We start from the raw sequence: 21,732 nt of genomic DNA on the forward strand, positions 1-21,732 counted from the left end.
TAAATGCCTTAAATATATAAGACTACACAAACTTTTCTTACATTTTTATTATTTGTTTGGCACGCTCTTAAGAGCACAGACTTTGGAGTGAGATTGTATGAAGATTTTTATCATTTTTCATCTCCTGGTATATATAAACTACTAAAATTCTGTGGCATGCCACTATAATTTTTGCCTGACAAAAAAAAATAGGTATAATTTTGATTCAGTCACACCACATGGCTATTGTTGTGTTGGCTGTTGCCATTTTTTTATTTGAAAATCTAAGGAAAAAGAGTTCAGTGCCTCTGACTAAATAGGTATTGCATGTTTAAAAATTTTTTATAGCACACTGGTTGAAAATCATTTATATAGTAAGTTCAGATTCCTGGCATTACCACTTGAGCAAGTAACTTAACTTCATGTATAAATGGAGGAACTTACCGTATTTTCCCATGTATGAGATGCACATTTTTCCATAAAATCTGGGGTCTAAAAACTGGGTGTGTCTTATACAGTGGTTGTAGATTTTTTTACTTGCATTTCCTGCTTTTTCATGCTTGTTTTTGCACTCATTGTTGAAGACAGTGATTCATCATCAGACACAGATGAGGACAAGCTAATGGATGGGAGTTTTGACAGTGATAAGGAGTTGTAAGGATTTTATGATGAATAAAACTTGAGTTCGCCTGACCAGGCAGTGGCGCAGTGGATAGAGCACGGATTGGGACATGGAGGACCCAGGTTCAAAACCCCAGGGTCACCGGCTTGAGTGCGGGCTCACCAGTTTGAGCCCGAAGGTTGTTGACTTGAAGCTCAAGGTCACTGGCTTGAGCAAGGGGTCACTTACTCTACTGTAGCCCCCCGCCATCAGGGCACATATAAAAAAGCAATCAATGAACAAGCAATCAACTAACAACTAGGATGCCACAACCAAGAGTTGATGCTTCTCATCTCTCTCCCTTCCTGTCTGTCTGTCCCTATCTTTCCTTCTCTGTCTCTGTAAAAATAAAACACAAAAACAAAGAGTTCAATAACTTTATGTAATACATTGTTTTTCAAATGTCGGGCCCCAAAATTAAGGTGTGTCTTATACATGGGGAAACACGGTAGGTTCCTCATGTGTAAAATTGTCAATAAATATCAGTCTAATCTTCACAGGGCTGATATGAGGATTCTGTGATAGTCTATGTAACTTGGCAGTACAGCCACTGACACATCATAAACCCTCATAAAATAATTGTTACTTGTTAAAGTCTTCATGGTATTTAAAATTAACTTAAAATTATGTATTTTACTATTTTAAAGAGGAGCAAAGTGAATTCCTAAATGTTGCTCATTCTTTTGGTTCTATTTTAGGAAGATTTAATGTGTCCTTGAAGTATGGAAATAGAGATTCAGAAGGAATTGTTGAAGTAAAACTTGTAAACCAAGATAAGAAAATGTTTATATGTGATAACCGCTGGAGCATAACGCAGGCCAATGTGGCCTGCCTTGACCTTGGATTTCAACAGTGAGTGTAACTCTATCAGGGGATTTTCTCAGAGTTGATTTTCTTGTTTCAACTGTTTGTTTTTTGAATACCTAATCTTTCTGTGCCTCAATTTCCTTATATGCAACCTGAGAACATTAACTGCCTGCCTCAATTCAGCATTGTTATGAGGATTAAAGGTGCTCATGATTGACTAGCACTTAGAACGTTGCTGAGCACAGAGCAACTGGAAGTTGCAAATTCTTTGCTGATTTGGAGAGCTGCAAAAATATTCAGTACTGTTTGTCGCTATTCATCTATAATTATGTCCACTTTTCATACGCAATATCATTTACTTTCGCCTTTTCTTTTTTTAACCTTGCATAGATTTGTCTATTTGATTAGTGTTTTTTGTTTGTTTTTTCAGTGAGTGTATTGCGAGCAAGAAAGACAGAGAAAGGGAGAGAGAGGGAGAGACAGAAAGGGAGAGAGATGAGAAGCATCAACTCATAGTTTCATCGCTTTAGTTATTCATAGATTGCTTTCCTATGTGCCAGCAAACTTGGGTTTCAGGCCAGTGATCTCTGGGCTCAAGCCAGCGACCATGGGATCATGTTGATGATCCCACGCTAAGCCAGTGACCTTGAGGTTTTGAACCTGGGACCTCAGTGTCCCAGGTCAATGCTCTAGCCACTGCATCACCACCGGTCAGGCTGATTAGTGTTTTTGATTTTCCAATATGTAAACTGTCTCTTGTTTCTTTTTTTTCAACTTCATTAACTTTTGCTGTTATGTTTGGCATTCTCTCTTCTTTTCTGTATTGTAAGTTTTCAGATTCCTTAAGTTAAAGGCTTACGTCAGTGATTTTCCATTTTTTTTCTAAGATAAGCATTTAAGGCAGTGGTCCCCAACCCCCAGGCCGCGGACCGGTAGCGGTCCGTGGGCCATTTGGTACCGGTCCACAAAGAAAGAAAAAATAACTTACATTATTTCCATTTTATTTATATTTAAGTCTGAATGATGTTTTATTTTTAAAAAATGACCAGATTCCCGCTGTTACATCTGTCTAAGACTCACTCTTGATCCTTGTCTCAGTCATGTGATACATTTATCCGTCCCACCCTAAAGGCCAGTCTGTGAAAATATTTTCTGACATTAAACCGGCCTGTGGCCCAAAAAAGGTTGGGGACCACTGATTTAAGGTACAAATTTCCCCCTAGCTAATACTTCGTTTGCATGGCATTAGCCCCCATAAGTGGTATTTTATTTATTGTTGAGTTCAAAATATTTTCTAATTTTTAACATAATTGAATCTCTGACCCATATGTAATTTAGTAGTATTTTTCTTTCCTAATGAATATATTATTTTGCTTTTAGTTAACTTTTTGTTTTTGATTTTCTATTTAACTGTATTGTGGTCAGAGAATGTCTGTACGTGATGACAACTGTTTAAAATTTGTTGAGACTTGTTTTGTGCTGAATGTATTTTAAATGTTTCATATTTAATAAATATAACAGATATGTTATTCATTAGAACAAGCCAGCTTATTAATGGCCTTGTTAAAAATTTTTCATACATTTATTTATAAGTTTTATGTGTCTTTATCTTTTTTGTCTGTGTCTTTATCTTTTAAGTGTGTCCCTTACAAACAGCATATATCTATATTTTTTAATCCGATATGACAATCACTGGCTGAAGAGTCTAGTCCATTTACACTGTTGTAATTATTTACATTATTAAATTTATTTTTTCTTTCTTATTCTGGGCTTATTATTTACCCTTTTCTGTGCTCTTGTTTCCTCCTTTTCTAACTTCTGTTAGGTTAATAAAGTTTTTTAATCTCCTCCCTTTTCTCCCTTTATGTGCTTTGGAAATTATACATTTTATTTCTATTTCTTTAGTGTCTATCTTTACATTAACACCATGGATGTTTGACTTAGCAAGTCCTCACCCTCTTCAGGAATAATAAAAAGAAAGTCATTACCCTATTAAGTTTTCAGTATTTAGTTCCACCTTATTTTAATGTGTCCTTGAAGTTAATTGCTATCATTATATAATAAGCTGCTATTATTAAATTATTATATATTATAAAATATATATTACCATTTTAATATTATATTATTGACTGTCATTCCATTAATGCTTACTCAGATTTACTTGATGTTTATCAACTTGTCAGTTTTTGTTACTTCTTGTATCTTATTCCATAATTCTGGATTTGATTTTCTTCTTCGTAAACCATATCTGCTAGTAGTTCATTAGTGAGGTCTCTTGTCATTAACTTGAGCTACAGAGTATTTAGGACTTTCAACAGTTTGTCACCTACAACCTATGATTTAACCTAATGGTAAACTCTCTCGGTCTTTGATCTCTCAGTATTTTTTTCTTATCATATTTTGCATAAGCTCATCGACAGACATTTCTGATTACAGCCAGTGAGTATTCCCCTTACTTTAATTAAGAGCTCATTTCAGGCGTTTATTACATTTTATCTAGTATTTTTCGATTGTTTTAGGTTGAGAGCTTTTGCAGATTATTCATCTGTCAGATTACATCAAATGGTTCTTTTGTTCTCATATTTGATGCTGTTTGACAGTTTCATAACTATTGTGTCTTCATTATGGGTTTGAAACAAAAATACATTCTTTGTTCTCTTTGTTTTGCCTTTCATTCTAATTTATCTGATATTTATATTGCCATTACTGCTTAATTTTGTTTATAATTGCTTGATGTATCTTTCCTCAACTTTGCATTTTAAGCCTTTTTTTTTTTCATTTATTTTTAAAGAGAAGCAGGAAACAATTGAATGTCCCGAAAGAGTAGTTCACTGTAACTCATCACCTCTAGTGATTGAGATGGCCTCTTGCCCTCACAATTTTGAACAAGTTGAGAAGTCCAAGTAATGGTGTATAAGTGCCAAAATATCACCTTAATACTGTTAAAGATGAATTGAGGATGTAGCTTAGTGTAAAAGCAAAATGAACCTGCTAGAAATAAACCAACTTAACCTCCCAAATCCTAGGCAACAATGGGGCCAACATGGTAAGCCTTACAGCATGGGGCAGGCAAAGAGGCCAACCCTGCCTCCTCCTCAAAATAAAAAAGCTGGGCTGACCTTGTCTGATTTATATTTCCAAAATTCCCTGGTCAAATTAACTCATTCTGTTACCTGGGCAAAAGAGAAATTAAAAGATGGAGAGAGTTGGCACTGGCCGGTTGGCTCAGTGGTAGAGCGTCGGCCTGGCATGCAGGAGTCCTGGGTTCGATTCCTGGCCAGGGCACACAGGAGAAGCGCCCATCTGCTTCTCCACCCCTCCCCCTCTCCTTCCTCTCTGTCTCTCTCTTCCCCTCCCACAGCAGGGCTCCACTGGAGCAAAGTTGGCCCAAGTGCTGAGAATGGCTCCATGGCCACTACCTCAGGCGCTAGAATGGCTCTGGTCACAACAGAGCAATGCCCCAGATGGGCACAGCATCACCCCCTAGTGGGCGTGCCATGTGGATCCCAGTCAGGCACATGCAGGAGTTTGTCTGACTGCCTCCCCGTTTTCAACTTCAGAAAAATACAAAAAAGAAGATGGAGAGAGTTCAAGAATGACACATCTCAAATTGAAAGGAAACATCAGGAATGAGGAAGAAAAGCAATCTTCTTAACAAGAAGCAGAAGAGAAGGGCTCTGTCCGGGTTGGCTCAGTGGTAGAGCATCAGGCCAGCATATGGATGTCCCGGGTTTGAATCCCAGTCAGGGCACACAAGAGAAGTACCCATCTGCTGCTCTCTACTGCTCTCTTTCTCGCTTCTCTCTCTCTCTCTCTCTCTCTCTCTCTCTCTCTTTCTCTTTCTCCCCCTTCTGCAGCCATGGCTCAATTGGAGCGAGTTGGCCCGGGGAACTGACAATGGTTCCATGACCTTCTCTTCAGACGCTAAGAAGGGCTTGGTTGCAGAGCAACAAAGCAACACCCCAGATGGGCAGAGCATCGCCCCTTAGTGGGCTTGCCAGGTGGATCCCAGTTGGGGCATATACTGGAATCTGTCTCTACCTCCCCTCCTTTCACTGAATTGAAAGACAGACAGAAAGAAAGAGAGAAAGAGAAAGAAAGAGAGGGAAGGAAGGAAGGAAGGAAGGAAGGAAGGAAGGAAGGAAGGAAGGAAGGAAGGAAGGAAGGAAAGAAGGAAGGAAGGAAGGAAGGGGAAAGGAAAGGAAAGGAAAGGAAAGGAAAGGAAAGGAAAGGAAAGGAAAGGAAAAGGAAAGGAAAGGAAAGGAAAAGGAAAAGGAAAAGGAAAAGGAAAAGGAAAAGGAAAAGGAAAAGGAAAAGGAAAAGGAAAAGGAAAGGAAACAGCAGAGAAGAAACCAGTATTTGCTGAGTGCTTGCCTAGTCATTTAAATTGATTGCTATAGTTAATCATTGCAAAACTTGGTGAGATAGTTATATTACCTTTTACAGGTGCTGACTGTGAGACTCAGAGATTTAAATATCTTGCCCAACCTATCACTCATATATAGAAAATAAGAGGAAATTAAGTCTAGTCCTTTTCCTCTATAATAAAGCTATAAACACAAAGTATTCACTATTCTACCGTAATGTTTCACTTACTCTATTTCAGAGGTGCTCTTGATATCAAAGGAAGGTTTCACGTTCCAGAGGATCTCCATTTAAATTCCACTGAATGTCTGCACGTGCATTGTCGAGGATTTGAGTCCAGTTTATCTGAATATACTTTCACTAAGAAAATAATTAGAAGTTACCAGCGTTTTGCTGGTGTGGTGTGTTACACACAGGATGCAGGTTGGTAGAGTTTTTTCTTTCCTTCAGGATTGTTTATTTCAAACCAAGTTTTTAAAACAAACAAATGATGCATACTCAGTTGCAGTCACCAAAGCAAAATCATGTTTTGGGTTTTAGACCCTAAATTGGTGTTCTCCCCCTATTGTACCTTTTTGCCACTCAAATAGTAATTCTGTCCAGGTTCCTAGATGGGAAGCAAAGTTACTTGACTTCCTTTTGCTTTCTTGAACATCTGGGTGAAAGTTAATATAGCAAACATAAGTCAATCAAACATCAAAAGTAACCTCAGCATCTCCTTTGAGATGTCCAGCCTCTACACCTTCTTTAACACATTTAAGTGACCACACCTGTGTTTCAGTTTCCAGACTACATTATCTCCTTCATCATGACATTGGGATATTTTAGCCATACATATAGCATTAAAGGCCAAAGCCTTTTATGGTGCTAAAAAAATGTACTCTTGGCCCTGGCCAGTTGGCTCAGTGGTAGAGCATCGGCCCCGCGTGTGGATGTCCTGGGTTCAATTCCTGGTCAGCGCACACAGGAGAAGTGCCCATCTGCTTCTCCACCCCTTCCCCTCTTCCTTTTATCACTCCCTTCCCCTCCTGCAGCCAAGGCTCCATTGGAGCAAATTGGCCCCAGGCGCTGAGGATGGCTCCATGGCCTTGCCTCAGGCACTAGAATGGCTCAGGTTGCGAGGGAGCAACACTCCAGATGGGCAGAGCATTGCCCCCTACTGGGCTTGCAGAGTGGATCCTGGTGGGGTGCACGTGTGCGTTTCTCTGCCTGCCCACTTCTCACTTAAGAAAAATACAAAAAACAAAAAAATGTACTATCAAAATGTAAACAGCAGTGCCCAAGTAAGCCTTGGGGCGATGGTGGAGATGAACATAATAGGAAGAAAATAAAAAGTGAGCCCCAGTGTTTGCCACTGTCTGCCATGCTCCTGATTCTGGAACCCCACTCCCCCAATCTCAGCAAGTACAGACCTCCACAGTAAATACTGGTTTTCAGAGACAGGGCCTTCATAAGCCAGTTTTGGCACTTACTTTCCCTATTAACAATATATACTACGTGGATGCTACCAATATATTTTTATTTTTATTTTTTTGTATTTTTCTGAAGCTGGAAATGGGGAAAGACAGTCAGACAGACTCCCGCATGCGCCCAACCGGGATCCACCCGGCATGCCCACCAGGGGCGACGCTCTGCCCACCAGGGGGCGATGCTCTGCCCCTCCGGGGCGTCACTCTGGCGCGACCAGAGCCACTCTAGTGCCTGGGGCAGAGGCCAAGGAGCCATCCCCAGCGCCCGGGCCATCTTTGCTCCAATGGAGCCTTGGCTGCGGGAGGGGAAGGGAGAGACAGAGAGGAAGGAGGGGGCGGGGTGGAGAAGCAAATGGGCGCTTCTCCTATGTGCCCTGGCCGGGAATCGAAGCCGGGTCCCCCACACGCCAGGCCGACGCTCTACCGCTGAGCCAACCGGCCAGGGCCTACCAATACATTTTTTATCAATTTTTTATTTGATGCCTGACTTTATCTTAATGTCTCCATTATTCCAACATGATTAAGATGTTATCCACAACTCCATAAATAAAATTCACAAAGATAATCCTTACTTTACAGCTACTTCAACAAATGATTCCTTTCAGTGTGTGAATGGGAAACGCATTCCTCAAAAGAGGGCCTGTAATGGTTTCAACGACTGTGGGGACCAGAGTGATGAGCTCTGCTGTACAGGTAAAAGAAATTCAGCCTTGCCGTCCCCCAGTGCATCCTTCCCACTGAAGATGTAGAGACAACCTTACCATTGAATTGAAGATTCCATCTCATTCCATTTTAAGACTAAAACAAATAAAATTCTTCTATTTATGTTTGCATAGGGTGCCAAGGCAAAGGTTTCCTGTGTAGATCGAGAGTTTGTATTCCAAGAAAATATGTGTGCAATGGTGAGGTGGACTGCATCACAGGAGACGATGAAGCTAATTGTAATGGTAATTTAAAGTTTTGTGATTACTTTTTCTCATCATTTGATCCAGGGATTCTAAAACTTTTTTTTTTTAATTTTATTTATTCATTTTAGAGAGGAGAGAGAAAGGGAGAGAGAAAGACAGAGAGGAGAGAGAGACAGAGAGAGAAGGTGGGGGAGGAGCTGGAAGCATCAACTCCCATATGTGCCTTGACCAGGCAAGCCCAGGTTTCGAACCGGCGACCTCAGCATTTCCAGGTTGACGCTTTATCCACTGCGCCACCACAGGTCAGGCTCTAAAACTTTTTTAAAGGTGCATTGTAATCTTAAGTGACCTTAGGAAGGTGTAGCAGGAAGAGTACTATTGAATGAGCTTTTGCAGAACTGCGGCATATTCTTCTCTCATATTTTTAGTGATTAAATATTTATCTGTTATTTCAGAACTTTTTTAAACTCCAAAACTACTCCAATATTTAGTGATTAACACATATGACAGCCATCACATAAAGGAAGAGTGAAAACTTGTACCAAAGTAAACTCATAATAAATAATATTTTATTTATACTAGTTACTCTGATATTTCAGAACATTTTATTAGAAAATTTACAAAATTTATATAACAAAAATATATAACAAAAATAGACTATTAGACTAAAACCCTATATCTACATCTCCCAGATTCAACAATTATTAATATTTTAACAGTCTTATTCAGGTTTTTTGAGTATTTTAAAGCAAATTTCAGATTATCATATAACTTCACCTACATATATCTCTAACATTGGCAACATATTTATCTACAACAATAACCTCATTAGTATACCTAAAAATAATTACAATTCCATAACACTGTTTAGTATCAGTCCATGTAAAGTTTTCCGAACTGTTTCAAAAATGCCTTTTTAGAATTAATGTGTTTGAATTAGAATACAAAAGAATCTAACGTTGTGTTTGATGATTAAGTTTTGGTCTTTTTTATTCTTTCAGAGTCACCTATCTATCCACACCCACCCCTCAATTTTTTTCATGCTACTAATTTTTTTAAAGAAACTGAGTCATGTCTTTACAGGATGTTCCTTATTCTGGATTTATAGAGGCCTGATTAGCTGCAAAGTTCAATGTTTTAGGCAAGAATTCTTGATAGGTTGTGCTGTGTAGTTCCTATTAATATAATGTCTTGTTGTCTGGTTATCCCACTTTTAGTGATGCTAAGACTGATCACCTACGGCTCCTTTGAAACAGTCCCCCACAACTTCTCACCTTAATGGTTTTCAGCAGCCTTTGTAATCGTTGCCTAGAGCCAATTGTCAATAGGGACTCTAAAATGGAGATTTCTAATTCAACATTCCTTCCATATTTATTAACTTCTATACAGAAGAATTTTCTGTATCAATTATTTTGTTTCCCTGAAATTCAGTTCATAATAGAAAGGCGGAATCATGTTTAATTCTTTCCCTTTACTTACTACATCTCTCAAAGCAATGAGTTGATGGTCTTAAATTTTTGGTGCTCATTGAAAAATCTCCAGTGTGAAATACATATATTTATTAGGTAACTACTCTGCCACACCAACTGACCTTGCTCCCATCAATGTTTCAGGTGGGTGAGGGGGGAAGCTTTCTAAGTTATTGCATTCATTCATTTACTCAATGAATATTTATTAAGTCCTCACTATGTCATATGTGCCCAGCCCTGTTCTAGACACTAGGGTTACAATAGTGAGTAATATTTCAAAAATCCCTGCCTGGTTGGCTCAGCAGTAGAGTGTCGGCCCAGTGTGTGAAAGTCCCGGGTTCGATTCCCCGTCAGGGTACACAGGAGATGCGCCCATCTACTTCTCCACCCTTCCCCCTCTCCTTTCTCTCTGTCTCTCTCTTCCCCTCCCACAGCCAAGGCTCCATTGGAGCAAAGTTGGCTGGGGGAACTGAGGATGGCTCGTGGCCTCTGCCTCAGGCCCTCGAAGGGCTCCCATTGCAACAGAGCAATGCCCCGGATGGGCAGAGCATCGCCCCCTGGTGGGCATGCCGGGTGGATCCCGGGCGGATGCATGTGGGAGTCTGTCTCTCTACCTCCCCCCTTCACACTTCAGAGAAGTACAAAAAAATAAAATAAAATCCCTGCCCTTCATAGATCTTACATTCTACTAGATGAGGGAGACTATAAGTAAGAGAAATAAATAAAATAGCTCATAAAAGAATAAGTACTAAGAAGAAAAATAAAGCAAGGAAGAAAGATATATAATGTTAAGTTTTAAAATTTTAAAATGTGGCTTGGGAAGGCTCATTCACTGAGGTGACTTTTGGGTAAAAAGCCAAAGAGAATGATGGACATAACTGCATGGAGCCAGGTGCGCACTAGGAACATCGGGGGAACACTTTGTCAAGTATATGACTGTCTAACCACTATGCTGTACATCTGAAATGAATACAAAATAATGTTATAATTATTTTTTGAATTATTAATTATTGAATGTAAACTGTAAGGAAAAAATAAAATTTGAAAAACAAAATGAAAGAGTCAGTCATGCAGATATCTGCAGAAGATTGTTTAGGCAGAGCAACAACCAGGGCAGTGTTGCTAAGACAGGAACATTTCAGAATGTTGGAGGAACAGCAGTCAGGAGGCTAGGAGGCAGGTGTTGCAGGTGGCGATAGAGATTAAAGGACAAACAGTGGGAGAGGATGGGGAGGTGGCTGGGGTGGGGGAGATCAGGGCCTGTTCGTGAAATGCAGACTTTAAGCAGAGGAGTGACACGATCTGAACTGCATCTGAAGCACGGAGTAACCCGGTGGCTCAGTGGGAAGTAGTCTGCACAAGGGTGAGGGAGACGCGGGGGCACCAGGAATCCAGGGAAGAGACGACAGTGACTCCGACAAGCGGATAGGAAGGGAATGAGAGAAGCAGTCAGATTCTGGATCTATCCTGAAGTGAGAGTCAACAAGATTTGCTGATAGATGGGATGGGGCATGAGAACAAATGAGCAGTCAGGGCTGAGTCCAGGGGCTTGGGCCTGGGACTGGGGAGGGCTGCGAGCGGACTGCTGTACTTAGCTCCACCTCACAGGTGGGACTTATCCGGGGGTGTGCTGGCAAGTGTTTAACAACTGGCCTTGGGAGGGAGAGGGAAGCCCTGATCTGTAGCCTCTGCCAATTTCTGTGGTGTACATGCTCCCACCATGGGTGATTTCAAGCCATTGCATGATGTCACAGGACACAAGCTGGGAAGCGACACAACAGCCTCTCGCGTACTGGTAGAGTCCATGTCAGGACACAACTGAACAACGGCGAACTGCTTATTGTCGTGTTTCGTACTTGTTTTACCTTCCTTTCTCAACACCTTGAAAACAGAACCTATCTCATTATTTTTATATTCTAAATGTCCTAGGTAAAGAAACTTACACGTAAGCATTAAACAAATGTTGAAGATATGTATGGATAAATGAATTAACACTAATTTTATTTTGTCATTACTTGGTAGACCAAGTATTTGACTTCACAGAAATTTTGTTTAATTTTCCATTGCTATCACTTCTTAAATTAAAAAAATAAAATAAAACATACTTCTTAGGATTTCAACAAATATTTGTTTTTGAAGATATAAGCAGTTGAGCAAAAATACTTTTATATTCATTAAATGTAGTTAAATTCTTTATAAAGAGAAGGGAGAAAGAAATTTCAAATAATTTTCCGGAGAGGAGGATAATGAAGCATGGCTTGTGTCAGTGATGCTTCTAGTTTTATTAAGATATGATTGATACACAGCACTGTGTAAGTCTAAGGTGTACAGCACAATGACTGGATGCACGTATATTGTGAAATGGTTATAAGTTCAATTAACATCTATCACCTCATATAGTTATAAAAAAGTGTTTTTTCCTTGTGATGAAAACTATTCAGGTTTATTCTCTTAGCAACTTTGAAATATGTCATACAGCATGTAGCCACCATGCTGCGTATTACATCCCCAGTACTATTTATAACTGATTATAAATAAACTACGGTATCTTGTACCTTTAGACCACCTTCACCCAGTCCCCTCTCCCGTCTCTTGCCTCTGATAACCAAAAATTGATCTTTGTGTCTATGAGTTTGGTTTTTTTAGATTTGAGGTCTGAGTTCATACAATATTTGTCTTTCTCTGAAGCTATACAGTTTGATTTCACTTCTTCAGTATAATATTTTGAGTTTTTTCTCTCCTTTTCCTTCCCCATTCCCTCTCTTCCCTCCTTCTGAGCCTGATTCAAAACTCTAAAGTTTAAGGTCAAAGAACCTTTTTAATTTATCAGGAAAAAAAAATTCTGTTGCAAGGAGATATCTACAACATAAGCTTACTTTTCTTATTAATTTCTTGAATCTTGATCAAAAATATATTCAGTCAACTGTCGTTATTTTAATTTACGTTTCTATTTCCATAATGGGTGTAATTTTTTTCCTCACCAGGAAAGAGCAAGTGAGAGGAGAAATGTAAAATGTATATTAATACAGCCTGACCAGTGGTGGCACAGTGGATAGAATGTCAACTCCGGACACTGAGTACCCTAGTTCAAAACCCCAAGGTCGCCAGCTTGAGTGTGGGCCCATAGGCTTGAGCCTAGGATCATTGACATGATCCAAAGGTCACTTGCTTGAAGCTGAAGGTCACTGGCTTGAGCAAGGGGTCACTGGCTCAGCTTGAAATGCCCCCCCCATTAAGCATGTATGAGAAGCAGTCAATGTACAATTGAAGTGAAGCAACTACGAGTTTATGCCTCTCATCTCTCCCTTCATGTCTCTCTCTCTCTGTCTCTCTCAAATCAATTTTTTTTTAAATTCTATTCTTCTAAAAAAAAAAGAAAAAACATATCTTAGTATATTCATTGATCTCTCCTTTCAGTGAACAATCAGAATCACTACACCAGGGACATTTGAAGTATATCTTAACTTCATGTGTCCTCCATAAGCCTACCTTTTATTAATATAGATTAAAGAGTTATAAATTTTTCACAACTGTATAAGTCTGCTGTTGGGTGGACATGGTTCAGATATATCTGAAAAACAAATAAGACTTTTTAAATCTCAAGTTAAAATGATTTCCTTGCTGTGGTGAAATTGGTGTGTTTAATTGGAAGATGAAATATCTGTTATGCAGTATTAAAAATCAAAGGAAGGTGGCATGCTGTGGTTCCCTTTTATGTTTTTATAAATGTTAACTTAAGTTGTTACAAAGTGAAAATTATCTCTTTGATGCAATGGATATTTTATTTTATTTTTAGGAGATGAACATCCTGAAATTAAAGGTAAATGTATTTTTATAATAGAAAGTTTATATTACAGAATTGGAAATAAGAATGAAGTTTTAAAATCTTTATGATATATGCACAGTGTATTGATATAGTTGAATTTTTCTCAAATAAAAAGTATCCTTTATTTTGGTCAATTTTTTCTTATTTTTTCAGGCCTTTCACATGTGGCTCAATGTAAAAAATAAATATCATAAATTCTTAGAATATTACAGAATTGAAACAAAACCAAGATGGTGCTATCTTATATTTTCATGTAACTATTAACACAGGAGAATATGACCATGCATCAACATTAACCCAGCTTTTTTTCCCTTAAATTTTGAAATTAAATTTAATGGGACAATGATCAACAAGAGTGCATAGGGTTCGGTGAACATCTCTATAGCCTTTAAGGTGCTGACTGAGCTGCTTGCCCACCACCCAAAGTCAAATTATTTTCCATCACCATATATTTGTCCCTCTTTTCTCTCCCCCACCAGCCCCTGTCCCAGGTAACCATTTCACTTTTCCCTATGTCCATGAGTCTCAGTTTTATATCCCACCTATGTGTGAAATTATATAGTTCTTAGCTTTTTCTGATGTACTTATTTCACACAGTATAATGTTATCAACGTCCATCCATGTTGTCATAAATGTCACTATGTCATCATTTCTTATGGCTGAATAGTATTCCATTGTATATATGTACCACATCTTCTTTATCCGGTCCTCTTTCAAAGGACATTTTGGTTGTTTCCATGTCTTGGCCACCGTAAATAATACTGCGATGAACATGGGGTGCATGTGTCCTTGCATACTAATGTTTTCGAGTTTTTTGGGTAGATACCCAGTAGAGCAGTGGTTCTCAACCTTTCTAATGCCGTGACCCCGCAATACAGTTCCTCATGTTGCGGTGACCCCAAACCAAAAAATAATTTTGGTAGCTACTTCATAACTGTAATTTTGCTACAGTTATGATTCGGAATGTAAATACCTGATATACATTATGTATTTTCCGATGGCTTCCCCAGCGGGGTCGCGACCCACAGGTTGAGAACCGCTGCAGTAGAGGGTATTGCTGGGTCATATGGCAACTGTATTCTTAATTTGTTTAGGAAAAACTATACTTTCTTCCATAATGGCTGTACCAGTTTACATTCCCACCAGCAGTGCATAAAAGTTTCTTTTTCTCCACAACCTCTCCAACAATTGTTATTGCCTGTCTTGTTGATAATAGCTCATCTAACAGGTGTAAGGTGGTATGTCATAGTTTTGATTTGCATTTCTCTAATAGCTAGTGAAGATGAATCTTTTCATGTATCTGTTGGCCATTTGTATGTCCTCTTGGGAGATGTGTCTGTTCAGGTCCTCTTTTCATTTTTTAACTGAATTGTTTGTTGTTGAGCTTTGTGAGTTTTTTATATATTTTGGATATTAACTACTTATCGGAGCTGTTTGTGAATATCAACAGCCATTTGGTTGGCTGTCTGTTAGTTTTTTTGTCAGTTTTTGTTGTGCAGAAGCTTTTTAGTTTGATATAGTCCCATTGTTTATTGTTGCCTTTACTTCCCTTGCCTTGGGGGTCAAATTCATAAAATTTTCTCTATGGCCAAGGTCTAAGAGTTAGTACCTATGTTTTTTTCTATGTGATTTATTGTTTCAGATTCTATATTTAGGTCTTTGATCCACTTTGAATTACTTTTGTGCATTGGGACAAACGGTAGTCAAGTTTTTCTTTTGCATGTGGCTCTCCAGTTTTCCCCGCACCATTTATTGAAGAGGCTTTCTTTTCTCTATTGTGTGCTTTTGGCCGCTTTGTCAAAGATTATTTGCCCATATATATGTGGTTTTATTTCTGGGCTCTCAACTTTATTCCATTGGCCTGTATATCTGTTTTTCTGCCAATACCATGCTGTTTTGATTATCATGGCTCTATAGTATAACTTGAAGTAAGGTAGTGTTATACTTCTGGCTCCATTCTTTTTCCTCAGGATTACTTTGGCTATTCACAGTTCTACACAAACCTGGTGATTTTTTGTTCTATTTCTTTTAAAAATGACATTGAGATTTTGATGCAAGTTGCATTAAATCTGTATATTGCTTTGTGTAATATGGCCATTTTAATTTACTATGTTGATTCTTTTAATCCATGAACATAGACTATTTTCCCATTTCACGGTGTCTTTTTCAATTTCTTTTAATAATGTTTTGTAGTTTGAGTATATACCATATTTCCCCATGAATAAGATGCTCTGATGTATAAGACACACCTTAATTTGGGGGCCCAAAATTTGAAAAAAAATGTATTACATAAAGTTATTGAACTCAAGTTTTATTCATTATAAAATTCATACAACTCCTCATCCATGCAAAAAAGTGGGAAATGCAAGTTAAAAAAAATCTACAGCCACTATATAAGACACACCCAGTTTTTAGACCCCAAATTTTTCAAAAGAGGGTGCATTTTATACATGGGGCAATATGGTAGGTCCTTCACATCCTTTGTTAAGTTTATTTCTAAGTATTTTATTTTGTTGTTGCAAATGTATAAGAAATTTTTTTTCAATTTATTTTCTTAAGTTTCATTGTTGTATATAGAAAATCAGTAGACTTTTGTATATTGATTTTATATCCCATGACTTGACTGAATGTGTTTATTGTTTCTAATAGTTTTTCAGTGAAGTCCTTGGTGTTTTCTACATGTAGGATAGTGTCATCGACAATAAGTGTATGTTTACTTCTTCTTTCCCAATATGGATGTCTTTCATTTCTTTCTGTTGCCTGACTGCTCTGGCTAAGACCTACAGAACTATGTTAAATAAGAGTGGAGAGAGTGGGCAACCTTGTCTTGTTCCTGATTTTAGAGGGAAAGCTTTCAGTTTTTCACCATTCAGTATGATATTGGCTAGTGGTTTATTATATATGGTCTTTAGTATGTTGAAGTACTTTCCTTCTATACTCATTTTATTGATTCTTTTGAACATAGAGGGATGTTGTTTCTTATGGAATGCCTTTTCTGCATCTACTGATAGAATCATATGATTTTTGTATTTTGTTTTGATGTGGTATATTATATTGATTGATTTATATATGTTGAACCATCTTTGTGCTCCTGGATGAATAGCACTTGATTGTGATATATTATTTTTTATGTGTTGTTGTATTCGATTTGCTAGCATTTTGTTTAGGATTTTTTCATCTGTATTATTAGAGATATTGGTCTATAGTTTTCTTTTTTTGTGTTGTCCTTCTCAGATTTTGTATCAGAGTTATGTTGGCCTCATAAAATGTGTTAGAGAGTATTGCTTCCTCTTCTATTTTTTTGGAAGACTTTGAAAAAGATAGGTTCCAATTCTTCTTTGAATATTTGGTAGAATTCACTAGTGTAGCCATCTGGTCCTGGGTTTTTATTTTGAGGGAGGTTTTGGATAACTATGTATAAGTCTATTTAGATTTTCCACTTCTTCATGACTTAGTCTAGGAAGATTGTATTGTTCTAGGAATTTATTCATTTCTTCTAAGTTGTTGAATTTGGTGGCAGATAGTCTTTCATAGTATTCTACTATGATCCTTTGTATATCTATGATGTCTGTGGCAATTTCTCCTCTTTCATTTCAGATTTTGTTTATATGAGACCTTTCTCTTTTTTCCTTAGTGAGTTTAGCAAGGGATTTTTCAATTTTATTTATTTTTTCAAAGAATCAGCTCTTTGTTGTATTATGTTTTCTACAATTTTTTTGTTCTCTATTTCATTTAGTTCTGCTCTAACTTTACTATTTCTTTTCTTCTGCTGACTTTGAGTTGCCTTTGTTCTTCTTTTTCTAGTTCTTTAAGATGAGATGTTAGGTTGTTTACTTGAAATCTCTCTTGTTTCTTGATATAACCCTGTAATGATATTAACCTCCATATTACTGCTTTTGCTGCATCCCAGAAGTTTTGATGTGTTCTGTTGTTATTCTCATTTGTTTGTATATCTTTTGACCTCTGCCTTTATTTCTTCTTTGATCCCGTCATTTTTTAGAAATAAGTTGTTTAATTTCCAAGTTTTTGTGGGTTTACTTCCTTTTTGCAGTTGAATTCTAATTTCAAAGCTTTATGGTCAGAGAATATGCTTGGTATATCAATCTTCTTAAATTTGTTAAAGTTGGTTTTGTGGCCCAACATATGGTCTATCCTTGAGAATGTTCCATGCACTCTGGAAAAGAATATATAGTCTGATGTTCTGGAATAAAATGTTCTGTATATGTGTATTATGTCTTTGTGTTTAATGTGTCATTTAAGACCAATATTTCTATTTGGATGATCTATCTAATGTTGTTAATGGTGTGTTGAGATCTCCAACTATGATTGCATTTTTGTCTGTATCTATTTTTAGATCTTTTAGTAGATGCTATATATATTTTGGTGCTCCCCGATTCAACATATATATGTTAAGAAGTGTTATATCTTCTTGATATAGTATTTCCTTTATCACTATGAAATGTCTACCTTTGTCTCTTGTTACCTTGTAGTCTTGAAATTGGTATTGTCAGATATAAGTATGGCTACACTTGCTTTTCTTTGTGTATCATTTGCTTGGAGAATTATTTTCCAACCTTTCAATTTGAGTCTACTTTTCTCCCTGTACCTTAGATGTGTCTCGTAAAGGCCGCATATAGTTGGGTTTTGCTTTTTTATTCAATCTGCTACTCTCTGCCTCTTTACTGTTGAGTTTAGTCCATTTACATTTAGGGTAATTATTGACATATGAGGATTTTCTGTAGCCAATGTATGTTTTGTTTTCTGGTAGCTCTGTGTCTCCTTTGGTTCTTTTCTTTTGTGTTTCTGTCAGTTGTTTTTGCTTGGTAGTATTCCATGGTTCTTTCCTCTATTTCTCTTTTTTAAGCTCTGTATTTTAGTTTAGTTTTTTCATGGGTGGTTACCATTAGATTGTTGATAGAAAAAGTTTCATATTCACAGAGTCCTTTGTCTTATGAGTGCTTCTATACTCCATCCTTCTTTGCTACTTCAGACGTTTATCCTCTCCCTTTTAATGTTTTCATTGTCACAGATTATCCTTGTTTATATTGTAACCTTGTTGGAGCTTTTACTTGTAGTTTTGTGTTGTTTTCTTTGTATCTGGTAGATATATCCCCTTGAGTATTTCCTTGAGTATTGCAGTGGGAGTTTTCTGGTGATAAATTCCCTCAGTTTCTGTATGTCTGTAAAAGTTTTTATTTCTCCTTCATATTTGAAGGACAATGTTAATGGATATAGTATTCTTGGCTGGTAATTTCCTTCTTTCAGTACTTTCAATGTTTGGTTCCACTCTCTTCTGGGTTGTTGAGTTTCTGCTGAGAAGTCTTATGATAACCTTATGGGCCTTCCTTTATATGTTAAGTTCTTCTTTTCCCTAACTGCCTTGATGATTCTTTTTTTATCACTGATTTTTGCCTTTTTTTTATTATTATTACAATGTGCCTTGGAGAAGGCCTGTTTGGGTTGACATAGCTAGGCATTCTGATTTTCTACTTTATTTTGTAAGCCAGAAGTTACAAAATTCTGCTTTTTAGGATCACCTTTTTCTCTCTTATTCATATAAAATGACTACTAAACACCCATGATCTCCCCTCAAGATTTCTTAGGATTCCTGGTGGGGCTTCTACATGCTCAAGATCACCCCTTAGTGCCTAATCTCAATCATTTCTTCATATTCACCCCGTCTTGTCTTCTTGTCCTCCAAGGCTGCTGTTGTTCCCACCACCACCAGCCTTCATGATTCCTTCTCCTACCTACCTCCCTCTTTCCCTTCCTTCCTTCCTAATTTCAGAGCTCAGGGGCATGGAGATTAGATCATGATACTGCTCATCTCATCACACATGACCATTCCTGGTCAAGGCAAAGCCCCACTCTTGTTTCATTTATTCTCCTTTATTTCCATTCGCACAGCAAGCATTTTAGTGTGATTTAACATGTATATCTTTTTGTTTGTATGCATTCTCATCCGATGTTTATTGTTACATTGTAAGCATACATGTTTAATTCACATAGCATTTTGTTGTAGATCTTACGTTTCCTTTTTTTCTTTGCACACAGCATTATGTTTCAGAGATCTGCCCATGTTGTTATGTGGCCCCTTAATCTATTGCTTCTAACTGCTGCATAAAATACTCTGTGCTGTTCATCTTTCAGTTTAATCTTTGCTTTCTCAGTAATGGACTCTCAGCCCACAGTCACACTGTAATGAATATCCTCTCCTTGGAGATGTGTAGGAGGACTTCCTTGAGTCATTTAGCTTATAAGGAATTGTTGGGTCTTGGGGTACACATCTACTTAGTCTGATTAGCTAGTGTCTGTGTGTTCTTCAGCAGAGCTATCCAGTCTCACCTCCACCAGCCATGCCTGTGAACCAACATTTAGTATTATCTAGCTTTCTAGTTTTGCTAATCTCATACTGTCAGATGATATGGCATCATTTATAAATTTGAATTTTTGTTATAGCCAATGATTTTGAATCTCTTTATGTGCATGCTAGCTTTGAGGTTTTTTTCTTTTCTTTTATCTTTGCTTTCACCAGTTAACATCTTTTGCTTCATTTCACGTTGGAATTGCAGTCTTCTTTTTTTATTGCTTTGCATTCTAGATATTAATCCGTTTTTAGTTTAAGAGATTGTATATGTCTTCTTCCACTCTGCCATCAATCTATTATTTTATCCATAGTGAGCTTTGTTGCATATAAATCTTTACTCTTCATTAGTTGTTTTCATCTTTATTGATTGTTTTTCTTTTTAAAATATTTTAATTTACTGATTTGAAATAGAAGGGAAAGGGGAGGAAGAGAGAGAGACAGAGATTGAGAGAAATATCGATTTGTTATTCCATTTATCCATGCTTTCATTAGTTGATTCTTGTATGTGCCCTGACTGGGGATGGAACCTACAACCTTGGCATGTCAGGGCAATGCTCTAACAAACTGAGCTACCTGGCTAGAGCTATTAATTTTTTTTATAGTTAGAGCTGTCAGAGCTTCGTGCTGCTCTTCTAATATCTAGTATACCTGAGCTACACTGGAATTCCCCATTTAGCATGAATTTTTTTGAGCATTTAGCATGAATTTTGAGACTCCTTTTTGATTCATGAGGGTGCTTTTGTGAAAGTTCTGAGCAGAGCCTCTCTGCCCAGAAAATAATCTAGATGTTTTGCATAAGAAATACATGTATGTCTCTTCTAAAAAGAACTTGGGGAATTCAGGGCCAAGGCAGGATTGCTACAGCAAAGTACCATTGCCCTCTGGATGGGCAACCTCATCCAAGACAGAGCCACATGTTGGTGGCAATCCATCTTCGGGTCAGTAGGTCAAAGAAATCAGGATCCTGTGCATGATTAAATGTTCTAGGGCAGCAGAGTGAAGATGAAATCACTCCATATACCTTTAAGCAAAATCTAAGGAAGAAAGAAAGAAGAATCCTTTCTGTTTGTTTTCTTTTTTTGCTTTGGACTTCTGCATCTCAAATGTCTAATACTAACAACACCTGATACTGAAACTAGTGAAATATCTTTGCTTGCATGCCTCCCGAAAGAAGTGCCTTATTATGTATATAAGGAGAGGAGCCTTTTCTAATGTCAGCTCAGAAACTATATTGCTCAGTGTCAGTGACTGCTCCCTACCTTATGTAAGGACCTTTGAAAGAGCAGCTTTTGTTTTTCTCTAACCTGGGAGTTTTGCTTGTTCTAAATGCAGAAAACCGCAGCACCATGAACATCACCATTCACTTGTACCTATAGACACCTCTAGTTCATGCCTATAAAATTCTACAAAGTTCATCTGCAGCCTTCACAATTATCTAGTAAAAAAAAAAAAAAAAAGGAAATCAGATGATGTGCTTTGGGGATTTTGTCTTTCTAAAAGGAGGACAAGTTTTAAGAAAAAAAATTATTATCAAAGTTTAACTGATTTAATTTTTACTATTAACACAACTTTGAACACTGTAAATTTGTTTTATTATAGAAGAACCAGAAACTTTGACTGCTAATATGGATACCGGTAAGTTGACATTAATCTTTTTTACTAGTGGTTCACTGATTTAAGTTTACATTTTAATGTTGTAAGTGAATATGTATGTGTATGTAATATAACTGATTCAAGTAACAATTACCTTTGATATCAGTTTAAATTGAGAAAATAAAAGTACTTTTTCTTTTTCCTTATAACTTTTAAGTAAAACAAGCATAAATCCTTCTTGAGACCTGCTTTAAAAATGGATTAATGCATCTGACTAATTTTGATGTG

The 21,732-nt window shown here is 37.4% G+C and overlaps 1 protein-coding gene across 2 annotated transcripts in view; it reads left to right on the forward strand.

Moving 5' to 3' along the window:
• CFI (complement factor I) overlaps positions 1 to 21,732 on the forward strand; it is an 86,336-nt gene that overhangs the window by 33,018 nt on the left and 31,586 nt on the right. For both annotated transcript variants that reach the window (XM_066280773.1, XM_066280774.1), the window contains 6 exons: positions 1,339 to 1,492; positions 6,054 to 6,235; positions 7,861 to 7,974; positions 8,118 to 8,228; positions 13,455 to 13,478; positions 21,451 to 21,486. In XM_066280773.1, the coding sequence (XP_066136870.1) occupies positions 1,339 to 1,492; positions 6,054 to 6,235; positions 7,861 to 7,974; positions 8,118 to 8,228; positions 13,455 to 13,478; positions 21,451 to 21,486 (621 nt within the window). The remainder of the gene's footprint in view (positions 1 to 1,338; positions 1,493 to 6,053; positions 6,236 to 7,860; positions 7,975 to 8,117; positions 8,229 to 13,454; positions 13,479 to 21,450; positions 21,487 to 21,732) is intronic.

The sequence above is a fragment of the Saccopteryx bilineata genome, chromosome 5 (assembly GCF_036850765.1).
Source record: "Saccopteryx bilineata isolate mSacBil1 chromosome 5, mSacBil1_pri_phased_curated, whole genome shotgun sequence".
NCBI lineage: Eukaryota > Metazoa > Chordata > Mammalia > Chiroptera > Emballonuridae > Saccopteryx > Saccopteryx bilineata.